The 12,041-nt window shown below is 38.5% G+C and overlaps 1 protein-coding gene across 5 annotated transcripts in view; it reads left to right on the top strand.

Moving 5' to 3' along the window:
- The window catches only part of TRIO (trio Rho guanine nucleotide exchange factor), a 255,751-nt gene that overhangs the window by 83,195 nt on the left and 160,515 nt on the right, over positions 1-12,041 (top strand). For all 5 annotated transcript variants that reach the window (XR_008746283.1, XM_055798730.1, XM_055798728.1 and 2 more), the window contains exons 4-6: positions 1,446-1,638; positions 2,287-2,799; positions 5,698-5,820. Coding sequence is in view for 4 of the 5 variants with exons in the window: in XM_055798730.1 (XP_055654705.1) it covers positions 1,446-1,638; positions 2,287-2,799; positions 5,698-5,820 (829 nt within the window). In the remaining variant the exon portion in view is untranslated. The remainder of the gene's footprint in view (positions 1-1,445; positions 1,639-2,286; positions 2,800-5,697; positions 5,821-12,041) is intronic.

Below are 12,041 nucleotides of genomic sequence, written 5' to 3'. Positions count from 1 at the left end.
CTTTTTTAAATGGTGGTTGTTTGGTTTTGGGGTTTTGGTTTTTTGGCTTTTTTTTTAAAAAAAAACTTTAATGAACTTTTTAAACTTTTATAAAGATTTCTTTTCTAAAGAACCTTTATTATCACTTCTTTCAAAAGCTCCTTTGCTGTCCTGTATCAGTCATAACTCATGTTTTTATAGTGTTGCCAGTGAGACTGTGTAAAGTATGTCAGTGAAGCTTCCCTTCTTGGACACATGTAAAAACCTCTCCACGAGAATTCCAGAATTGCATTTATGTTAGTCACATCACTGAAAGGGACTCATACTCAAACAATGGACATTTGGTGCCTTTTGATAGCCCATTAGCTATGATGCATTGGTTTTGAAATACTTTCCCTTTCCGTGTTAAGAAGATCATGTATCCACTTCTGCTGGAACAAAATCAAGGTATCTGGTGTTGGTGGTAGTTGCCGCATTTGATCAGTGCCAAGTACTAAGTGTGCAAAAGGTATTGATGAAAAGAAATTAAATCTGTCATTATCAGAAGAGTTATCAAGGAGTTTGGATGTAAGATCTGTCAACTTTTGGACAGCAAAACTGAGCGCAAATTTAGTAGAAACAGGTTGATGTGGTTTTATTTACATCCATAAAATGCTTTCCTATCCATTATCTATCCACAAATTGATCCTGTTGCAGAAGGAACTGTCAATAAAGGGTGTTTTTCCCTCTACAGAGTCTTTAACTCTCAGATAATATGGGACTAAATCTGAGACAGTTTGCAAATGTTGCAGAACTGGTAGGTAAGAACAGTATGCCATCTTCTGTCTTTTAGAGGATCCCCTCAGTCATTAGAAAGGCATAAATATTGTTATCAGTAAAGTGTGGGTGCGTTCTGAAGAGTCAATTGTAAATGAATTGCATATTGCTGCTTCAGTAAATGGTGTGTTTAATGTGTGTATAAGGTGAAGGAGAAACAAGACCAAAAGATGAATCATCGTGAATATAAATGATGAAAATGAAAGAGGAGATAAAGACAGATTATCAATCAGTAACAAGTGTAAAGCTATCACCCTCAAGGAGTTGGGCAGGGAAGGGGGAGAGAAACTTCCTGAGAGGTTCATGAGTTGTATGTGTCAGCTAGTCAATAGTGAGACCCTAGGGTAGGGGTCCTCAAACTTTTTAACCAGGGGGCTGGCGTGTGGATGAAGTGGCAGGCAGTCATCTGTGGCTGCTTGGTTCCCACCCCCCCCCCCCAACCCCTGGCTGGGGGGGTCTGTAAATACCAGCAGGCAGATTGAGGACCCTGGGGGGCCGTATATGGCCTGCAGGCCGTACTTTGAGGACCCCTGCCCTAGGGTGTTACACTTAGCTGAGGAGGCCACGTTCGTTAGGCAGTGTGGTGCAGCAGAGTGCTGTGTTTGAAGTTGTAACACTTGCTTGATAACCTTTTCTTCTTTCTTCTGCAGTGAGGAAGTATGTAAACGAGGATTCACGGTCATTGTAGATATGCGTGGGTCAAAATGGGACTCCATAAAACCTCTGCTGAAGATTTTACAGGAATCCTTTCCATGTTGTATTCATGTTGCACTGATAATCAAGCCAGACAATTTCTGGCAGAAACAGAGGACTAACTTTGGCAGCTCCAAGTTTGAGTTTGAGGTAATTTCCCCTATGGGATACTAATTTACATGTATTTCATGGTTTTACGTGTCCTCACCACTGATCAGCACCTTGAAAACTCTCAGATAAATTACGTTCTAGATGAGAGGAGGGGTACATAAGGCCTGTGGTGTTAGAGGGAGTGTGGGTTTTTTAATGTACTTTGGCTAGATAGTTGTGCATATTGCCATTCTATTTTATTTTTTTTTCTGAGCATGAGAAAGCTGGAATTAGGGGTTTACCCCCAGTGGTAAGAAATTAGGTTTCGTCTGTTTGTTGTCTTCGTCTGCATTGTAGTAACTGTGATATCACCAGCATTCAGAGGAAAGCAGCCAACCGAACCTTGCTGTTACCCTCCTGCTGCTTTACAAGACTCAAAGTCAAAACTTAATCAAAACAGTAGTCAAAGGAGTGGTTGCTGTTTTCTCCTTAAGGTTAGTGAAGCAGGAAGGAAATAAAGTTTTTTCTTATTTGGGGAAATACCTGCAAGACAGGGAGACAGATCAGAATTGATATTTGAAAAGTTAAGTCACATGGACTTCACGAACAAAATTATCAACTCTTAGAAAGGGCAAAACAAAAACTTGAAAGAAAACTTCAAACTCATTTTACTAACAGCATTTTTTAATTTTAATTTTTGTCTTTTAGACAAATATGGTGTCTCTGGAAGGCCTTACCAAAGTAGTTGATCCTTCTCAGCTAACCCCAGAATTTGATGGCTGTTTGGAGTACAACCATGAGGAGTGGATAGAAATCAGAGTTGCCTTTGAGGACTACATTAGCAATGCAACCCATATGCTGTCCAGACTGGAGGAACTGCAAGATATATTGTCAAAAAAGGAAATGCCTCAGGACCTGGAAGGTGCTCGTAATATGATAGAGGAGCATTCACAATTAAAAAAGAAAGTCATTAAGGCCCCTATCGAGGACCTTGATGTGGAAGGACAAAAGCTGCTCCAGCGGATACAGAGCAGTGACAGCTTTCCCAAAAAGAACTCTGGGTCAGGGAATGCAGACTTACAGAACCTTTTACCCAAAGTATCCACCATGCTGGACAGGCTGCACTCAACACGGCAGCATCTGCATCAGATGTGGCATGTACGGAAATTGAAATTGGACCAATGTTTTCAGCTCAGGCTGTTTGAGCAGGATGCTGAGAAGGTATGGGGTTGGGGGAGGGGAGTATAAATGGGCACTGCTTGACAAACTTGAAAGAAGTACCAAGGGTAACTGCAAATAGTAATTTTTGTCTTTATAGTTGATCACTAAACTTTTAATGAGAAATGAAGGATTTCTTCATTGAGAATGACTCAGTCTTCTGGAGTAAAAGGGATGGAGTAGTAGCTCTGTGTTGTAAAGAACACAGGTAGCTGTCACCGAAGAAAATTAAGTGGTAGTGACTTTTGCTTTGGTAAGTTTTTATTCTAGACAGAAGCTTTTGTATCCATCAAGTGAAGAAGAGTGCTGTACACTATAAATACAGATGTATAAGGGCTACGTCAGTCTCCTTTGGAGCGACCCTTGGGATTTGAGTGACAGGCAGTCAACAAAGTCTGAAGAGTCTGACATGGGGAACTGCTTCATTGATGCAGTATTTAAAGTCCCAGGCTAAAAACTGATGTATCTCTTTTGACAGTGCATATGTCATTAACAGGGGACTGGGTGATCTCACAACATTTCAAACTAACCAGCCCTTTCAAATAAGAAAGCTCTTGATTGTCATGGAATTTGAAGAGGAAATGAGGCAAGCAGATCACTTTTAGATGAGCTCAATTAAGATCTATTTTCATATAGAATGGTTTTGCAATCACTTGTTATTAGCTTGTTACCATGGAACAAATAGCTTTAAGAAAGGGTGGGGAATTTTTCTCCGGCAACTAGACTGTGCAGTCAAGTGGTAAGTATGGTCTTTGGCTGGCTTCTAAAAATATTTCATGGAAGAATGCTTGAACTGGATGAGACCAAAGGTCTGTATTAAAGCAGTATCCTGCTCTGCAGCAGTGATCATAAGCAGATGCATAGGGAAGAGTAAAAGCAGAGCAAATATGTATACCACTGCTACTTCCTCCTCCTTCCTCTGTTTTCTTCCCCTGTACTTACCCTTACCCTCATCATTTCAGCTCAGGGACTTTCTTTACACTACTCTTGATGTTTTCTGATGTGTTTAGAAAAGAAATACTTTTTTAAAAGTACCATTTAAAGTGTTTACAGAATTGGTGTAACTGAAAATAGTAGGGGCATGTAAAGAGTTGGAAAAAATCTGGTCAAGTGCATTTAGAGTTATAGAATTATTTAGAAAATAACAAACCGTTGGTCTAGTATTGCTCTTTCAGGCCCAAAATGCTTTTTAGCAACCTTTCGGCCACTTAATTACAGCATTAATTATTCTTTATATAAAATATATTTTGATGGTGCTCATATGGTATTCAGCTCATCTAAAAGTTGCTCACAGAACTTGGGCTTTAGGAAACTCCTTGTGAAATACTGTGGGATTGATCTCTATCCTGCCATGTGGTTGCATAAACTCTACCTGTGTTTTCTAGGTTCCCAATTGCAAGAATAACTCTATATTAAATTAATGTATCTTTCTTTCGAAATACAAGGAAACGTTAGGCACCTCAAAAGGGGGTTTACAGCAGCTAGCATACTTGGGACTTACCAGCCAGCAGAAAAAGATTAAAAAGAAGGTTTGTGTAGTATCCCAACTCACTTTTGGATTGAAGCCGCCCTTGCCTTAATCTACTTGCAGCCTTTATTTCACTGCTTGTGTCAGATTAGATTCCATAGCTCAGGGCTTCCTTATGTATATGTGTATATATATATAGACATACATATGTATGTCTGTGTGATTTATTTAGGTATGAGAAAGAGCTTGATGTTTGTTGGGAAAATAAAGGGTATTGGATGGGGAGAAATGAACATGTTCATTTTGGAGTACTTGCACAACTCTTTGCACAAGCAATCTGAGCTGGTTCAGAAGAGAAGGCAAAAAAGGGGTGAGGTGAGAGAGAATCTGGTTAAAATTGCCCTGTAGCAAAGACAAACTACCTAGAGAAAGGTGGTCACAAGCAGGACCAGTGTTTATTTTGAATAGTGTTTTAACACATCTTCACTATAGTCAAGATAAGAAACTGAAAATCTTAGGAATTTGTGATCAGCTGCCTTAGTTGTCTAAGCTCTTAAAACTTTTTTCTTTTGTTTACAGTCCTTTCCACACTATGGTCAACTTAAATTTGATTTGTCATGTACCTGGGTGGAATAATGGATTTAATAATATTGCTCTGTTAGCCAGCATATTTTTAAAGATCTTTAAATCTTTTAAAGACAGTTGCTGGAGGGTAGGAGGTGGGGGATAAACTTAGCCTTTTGCTGTGCTGCTTGGTCTTTGAAAACTGTCTTCCAGTGCCACTGTTAACATACCTATGTACCTCCATTCATGGGTGTTGTATAATTTGTTTGAGTGTTAAATTCTTTTTTTCTTTTTTAAACAAACATATTTAAACTTTATCCTTAAGCTTGTCTGGAAGAATGTATTGTATAAATCTGTGCTCATGTATAGTTTTAAAAATTTGTTTAGTAATAGAAAAGTTGTTTTCAAATCTGCTGTAAAGTTCTGAACTAAAAATATTAAACTTGCTGCTGAAGTACTTGATCAGCAAGAATGAATTTATATTTGATTTCCATGAGTTGCCTTTTTCATTCTAAATTACTAAGCTGCTGACGACATGAAATGCTGACACTGGAAAACGTATAAGCTCGGTAACTCAGGGCTGTGCTCCAAGCCTGTTCGTTTACTATGACTTCTTTGTAGTAATGAAGTTTATGACTCTAGGATTATGATGTTATTGTAACTTTTTGAGATAAACCCCTATAGTAAAGATTTAACAGCCTAGGCTGTTTGGTCCAAAAAGTCTGATTTCAGCCGTGATTTAGTTAAAATGTACATGGCCTTAAGACTCTTTCTGTCTTGTATTCACAGATTTCTCACATGACTTGTCTGTGATTTGTGCTGTAAAAAACTAGTGATTTTTTTTTTTCCTCCCTAATTTTTTCTTGTAGATGTTTGACTGGATCACACACAACAAAGGTCTGTTTCTGAACAGCTACACAGAGATTGGAACCAGTCACCCCCACGCAATGGAGCTTCAGACACAGCACAATCACTTTGCCATGAACTGTATGGTAAGAACAGCACTGACACAGCACTACATGTTGACTATTTTCCTCTATGTTAAGGTAGAATACATAAATCATAGACATAAATCATCCCTTCTGTTTCAAGTAGTGCAAATTTGTATTTGAGCAGACGCATTATAAAACACAATGAAGGAAAATAAAGGGTAGCAGAGTACAGAGTTATTGTGGTCAAGCAACAAAATTGTTTTGACAGATGGCAGTATTCAACACAACCTTAGCACTTCTCAAATAAGTGTCCGGACTTCTAGAACCTGGGATGTGTGTTTGAGTGCTGCTTTGAGTATTGTAGGAATTTCCAGAGAATCATGTAATATGGAATTCAGCACTCCATACAGAAAGAAATAGATCTCAGGATCTTCTGAATAGATTGCAACTTAGACAAAAAGTTCTGAGAAGCAGTGATCAACAGCTGAGCCTGGTGTAATAACTTTCCATATTTTTAGGAAGACACGCTTCTTATTTCTGGCACAGTAGGATGGAGGTAAACTTTTTTTTTGTCAGATGTCATGTTAGGATGAGCTATCATTAGGCTGCAATTAAAAATTTGGATTTCAACCAGAAGTGAGTAAAAGCTGCTTATTTTCAGTTTCATAAATTCCTGCCTGAACATGGGGGCTAAATTCTCGAGCAAGTTTTAGGTCCTTTTCACTAGGATGATGGGAGGTGTTTAAATGACTTTGGGAGTCTGGGCCTACATCCAATCCCTGGCTGTCAGCTCAGCAAAGGAAGAACACTACCAGTCTTGTTAGAAATTAACAACCTTGGCAATCCAAGGATGGGAATTGAATGGAAGTATAGTCTAAACAGTCAACTCTTGCTATACGGTGTTTTTGTAGGAGAGGACTACTAATTGTGGAAAGGGAGAGTGGCAAAGTAAATTTACCTAGGTTATGCATCTTGCTGAAATAACAGAAAGACTAGTAAGGCAGCTCTTGTGTATGATATAGCTAGAGTTAAGCCAATAGATGACACGAACAGACAAGCTACATTTTCTTCTTTTGCAACTCAACTACGTTTGCAAAAACAAAAAAAATATGCAAAAATAATAGTAAAAAAAATAAAGATCAATATGAACTTTTTGGAAAGAGTAAAGCAAATGCTGGTGGACATTGTCATTAAGTTACGTAACATCATATACGGATGTTACTTTGGCCGTTAGGTTTGGAAGGTATAGGTTCACTCCATGGGCATGGGGATTTGCTTGTTTACGGAGTATTTTGTTGTTGCTCATTGCTCAGCGTATGAAGTGGAGCAGAAGGAAGTTCACAGAAGGACAGTAGGTGTCATTGACATGACTTTTGGAACTTAGTAATTTTGGATAGGCTTCCAGGCAGTTCTTGGGCTCGTATTCTAGAGGCTGAATTCTTCTTCTGTCAGCCTGTCCTGGTATTAGTCACTGTTGCCCTCTTTTCTTCAAATTGGATGACTTTTTTTTTTTTTTATTTTTTTATTTGCTTCCATACTGTTCAGATACTCTGAGCAGTAGGAAGCACTTGAGCAGTGTAGCATAATCCCTACTGCTCTGTTTTTTAATCTCTGTTTTGCCTGTAGTAGTCAAATGCATTAATTGTAGAGGACTTTTTCTCAGCCTATAAAATGATTTCTTGAAGCACGCAAGGAACAGCTTAAATTTGGGGCAAATTACACAGTCCAAATATTCAAAAAGGGAAAAGAAAGCTTTAGTTGTTTGAGGTGTTTCTGTAGCATAGCTCCCCCCTGCCCCACCCCCAGTGGTTCTTTGGCACAGAATAGAAAAACACAAATTCAAAATGATCAGTCCCTGGTTTTGATTTAAGCAACATGCAGGTTTTCTGGGGTTTGTTTGGTTAAATGGCAAAAGCCTTACATGCAGATTATAGAGGAAAAGATTAAACTGAATGTGACATAAACGAATGATGAGAACTGATCAAATTTTGGCACACCTTAATTTTCATTAGCTTTTAGCTGGAAAAATACTGAGTAATCTTAACTTTTGTCAGCATGTTCAGCTTCTCCCTGAGCACTTTTCTCTTATACTCTGTGCTTAACAAGGTACTCCTTGTTCACTGTTCTTGTCAGTGTAACTGTTCAGTAATCAGAGTTGATTTAAGATCTCTTATGTGAATGCTTTAACACTAGAGATGGAATTTAACTTTTAACCCATCTACAACCATGCATGTTTATTTAATTGGATGGGACAGAGGAAGGAAGAGTGGCAGCAACGTATATGATTTATTATATGCAGGAGATTTTGAAGGCTTTTCATTGTGGCCCTAATGGGACCCTAATATACCTTACTTTCCAGGTAGTTTCCTTAGGCTCACTTTAGGTGGGGAAGGGCTGTTCAAAGGACAGATGCTGCCCAGGCAGCTAAATGCAACCTCTCGCACTTGCTCACAGCATAACCCTGATATTTGATGTTGCAGCTGCTTTTCCCAATGCCTTGCTGCAGGGCACGTGTTCCCTTCACAGCAGGTGCTACCCTCTGTCAATAGCTGGCTTTCCCATCTCCCTTTCCTTCCCAAGTAGAAGCTTGGCTTTCCAAGAGGTGCACCAGGGCAACTTTTGCAGCTGCTTATGCCAAACTCGGGTGAGAAGGAGTGACGGCCTTTGGGTGAGATGCCAAAATTTTAATCTGGTCTTCCAGTCAGAAATGAGCCACCTGGATGTAAACCATTGTGAAAGCTACTTAGTTCCTCTCATGAGCAGGAGTTGGTTACATCAAAGACAAAAAAGCTTCGCTGAATGATTCTTTTTTCCTTGTAATGGATTTCTGCCATTTTTACAATCTGATTTTCAGTATTCCAGCAAAAGTAGTTGGAAATTTAAATCAAATGTTTTAAAACAAAAAGGTGAAGAATACATGGGGGGAGAACATTTAACTGTATTTGTAGCAGTCTCATTAGCAAGTGATATGTCTAGGAATCTTGTGTATTGAGTATGGAATAGGCTCATGTGGTTACTTCAAGGTAGCAGAAATAAGTTCATGAAAATCTTAAGCTTAATACGCAAGCTTGTTCACATTGCAATGAAACTGTCCCAGAGAAAAGCTGGGTAGGTGCAGTCATGCACATTGGAGATGGGCATAGGTTTGGTTACCATTGCTTAACGCACAGGTTGATGTGGCTAAGAGGTCTGAAAGATAGTTCACATGTGCAGCTGTAGGTAGGTGACCTGCTGTTACTGAATTGAAGAGGCTGTGCACTGATAAATGTCAGGGCTGTGTCTTCACAGGGCAAGTAGATCCCGTGTTCCCTAACTAGGGGGGGAAAAAACTCACACTGATTCTCCCCTCTAAAGATGAGGGTAGTTTTTCAGTACAATTTAAAAGGCCTGCCTTCAGCAACAGTAAATTGCTGTTGTCAAGTCCTGAGATTTGAGCTAAGTAATACTCAATTTCAGCTTGAAGTTCCTCTTTGGGTGACTAAACCAACGCTTCACTTCTCAAAACAAGTTTTTAGTGCCTTTTAAGGAAGAAGCTTGCAAATCAGGCATCATAGGAGTTGGAAGTACAAAAATTATCTGTCAAGTTTTTGAACTACAAAAACAAAGTACCCATGATTATATGATTAGTCTTGCATATAGGAGTGGAAGAGACTGATTCTGTGTCTATCCATTCATTTTTCCTACCATTTTCTATACGCCTGCTCGGACACAAGGGAAACAAAAGCAGTCATGAAATATGGATGAGGAAGAGAATGTTATTTACTTGAATATTTTCTTCTACTCTTCTTGCTAGACAAAATGGCCTTGTTTCCATTATAGCTTAACCATGCCATTCACTGCATGGTGAGAATCAAAATGATTGGAAAGTGATATAGGCAAAAAGGTGTGGGGTTTTTTTTTTTTGGTTTTTTTTTTTTTTTTTTTGAGAAAGCTGGCAATGGCTGCTATTAAAGGGTATGTTGTGACTACTTCTTGTCTTGGGGCTGATAGGACCATCAATTGAAGATATGTTTATTAACCACAATCCAAAAAGTCTGGTGTCAATTTTAAGCATATTACTAAATTATATTAATGTTCTCAGGACAGGCTATTTGCATATACTAAAACCGCTTTATCGAGGTAATGATCAAATAACGTAATCCAAAAAGAGTGCCAGAGATGAGCACTGGTGAGAGTTTTGGGAGGTTAAAGTAGAAACATGAACATAACTTGAATATCACTTGGTTTACAGAGTTACAAGTTACAAAGATGTCTTAATTGGCTTGGCTTGCTCAAATACAGCCACAGGGACTGATAATATGAAAACATTAAGGTCGGATAGGATAAAATCACTTTAGCTGACAGCTAGTGTGACTTTTTCTTCTTCCTTTGTACTACTGATAAGTTTCACTCTTGAGATTCTTTTTATTTAAGTACATACTTTTGTAACTGTACAGAGTTGTTGCTTGAGATAAAATGAAGCACCATGTGAATTCTAGACTGCCCTGGGTCCTGAAACTTCAGCAGATGAAGAGCAAGACCACAGGTTGTGAATGGTGAATTTGTCCTGAGACTGCTTTGATTTTCAGATTTTCACGGGTTTTCACAAAACACTTTTTTCAGAATGGTGATAGTAATAAGCTAGCTCTTCTGTCTTGGAGGTGACTTGTCTGTTTTGTGGGTTTTGGTGGGGTTTTTTGGTGGGTTTTTTTTTGTTTGTTTTTGTTTTATTGTTGGTGTTTTAAACTAATAGATTGTTCAGGCATGGCGTTGAGTAAAAATAAATAAAAGTTAAATGTTAAAATCCATCAACTGTCCAACCAATCTAACATCCCTAATAGACAAGATAAAGACTCTAAATAGGCATTGCAGTAGAATAGGTAACATGGATTCAGTGAAGTTTTTTGGTAGTTCTGAATAACAATAGTTTAAACAAACCATGTATTTGTGATGTTCTTGAAGCTCAGGGAATGCACAGCTGCGCATCCTGGTCAGACTGGGAGGATGTTTTTTTGAGTGCACTTCTGTAAGGGAGTCTTTCTGGTGCCAGAGTAGTTAATGCTTAGACACATCTGGATGCCAGCAACCTGAGAAGAGACTGAGAAAGCAAAATGAGTTCAGGCTATTTCCAGCTTCTGAGGAACACTCCAAAGTCAACAAGATGAAATAGAATAGACTAGATGTACAACCCGTAAGAGGGAAGAAGCAAATAAACAGATTTTTAAAAAGCGATCAGCTGGTGAGTTGTTAATACAGCAACAAGTATGTTCATATCGATGGATCAGGAAACAAAGGAAGAGACAGTGGTGTTACTGCGAAGAGATAAATCTCATTTCACTCTTGATACTTTGTGGGCATGCTGAACTTAAGATTTTTAAAGAAATTGCTTTGATTCAGTTGGTCCCACTAGAGAACTAGGTGCAGTTTAGAGCTCCATACTTAATGTTGTAATGAGGAACATCCAGATGAAAATAATGTGGCTGTAAGGAGTAGCTGATGGCACTGGTATTTACTGTAGCAAAGTAAAGGTAAGTGAAAGGTAAGAGAGGAAAGGTGGTGATGTTGGTGTTGGACTATATGGTCTTGCTGTAAGATTCCCAAGGTCCACCATCAAATACATGGAAAAGAGAGATGATAAATTAGGAGAAAGTTAAGAGTGAAATTGTATTTCACTGGTTCCAGGGTTGATAGCAATGGTTAAATAGTTATTTCAGAATATTTTTAGGATCCTTGTAGTTGACGAACAGGTTAAACACTTTCCTTAATTGTAGTCTGGATGTTGCTGAGTTTGTTTACTGTATTTTTTTCAAGGGAAGAGGTCAGGTGATACCTTTAGTTGTTCTGCAGCCCTTGTCTTTGAAGTTTGGATTGCCAGGCTGAGAGTTTTACTGTTGGTATAAGAGTGAGAATAGAAGAGATGTTAGAAAACATTTAAAACATAAAATACATAGGTGTTATTTCATACATTAATGCTACACTTTGTCTTGTGTGAAGTGGCAGATGATTTGGAAATTCTGTTGCCAAAATATTTCCATCACAGATGAATAGTTCAAACTCACTCTAGTCTGTATAGAGGTGCCAGTTATGACACTTATGGACCATGTCACTGAGGTGGTTACTTAACACTGAATGCTTAATTATCTCTCTGTCAGAAAACTACTGTTTGAAACATTAGACCTAAACAAACCTATTATAAATGGGTCTGCAAAAATCAGGAAATAAAATAGAAACTTCGGGGCATCTGCCAGCTTAATTTTGCATTGAGTATGATAGAAGTTCAGTTAAGCTGTCACCTGTTTTTC

This window comes from Falco peregrinus, chromosome 3, assembly GCF_023634155.1.
Source record: "Falco peregrinus isolate bFalPer1 chromosome 3, bFalPer1.pri, whole genome shotgun sequence".
NCBI classification, from domain to species: domain Eukaryota; kingdom Metazoa; phylum Chordata; class Aves; order Falconiformes; family Falconidae; genus Falco; species Falco peregrinus.
This window is presented reverse-complemented; position numbering and strand designations above follow the sequence as displayed.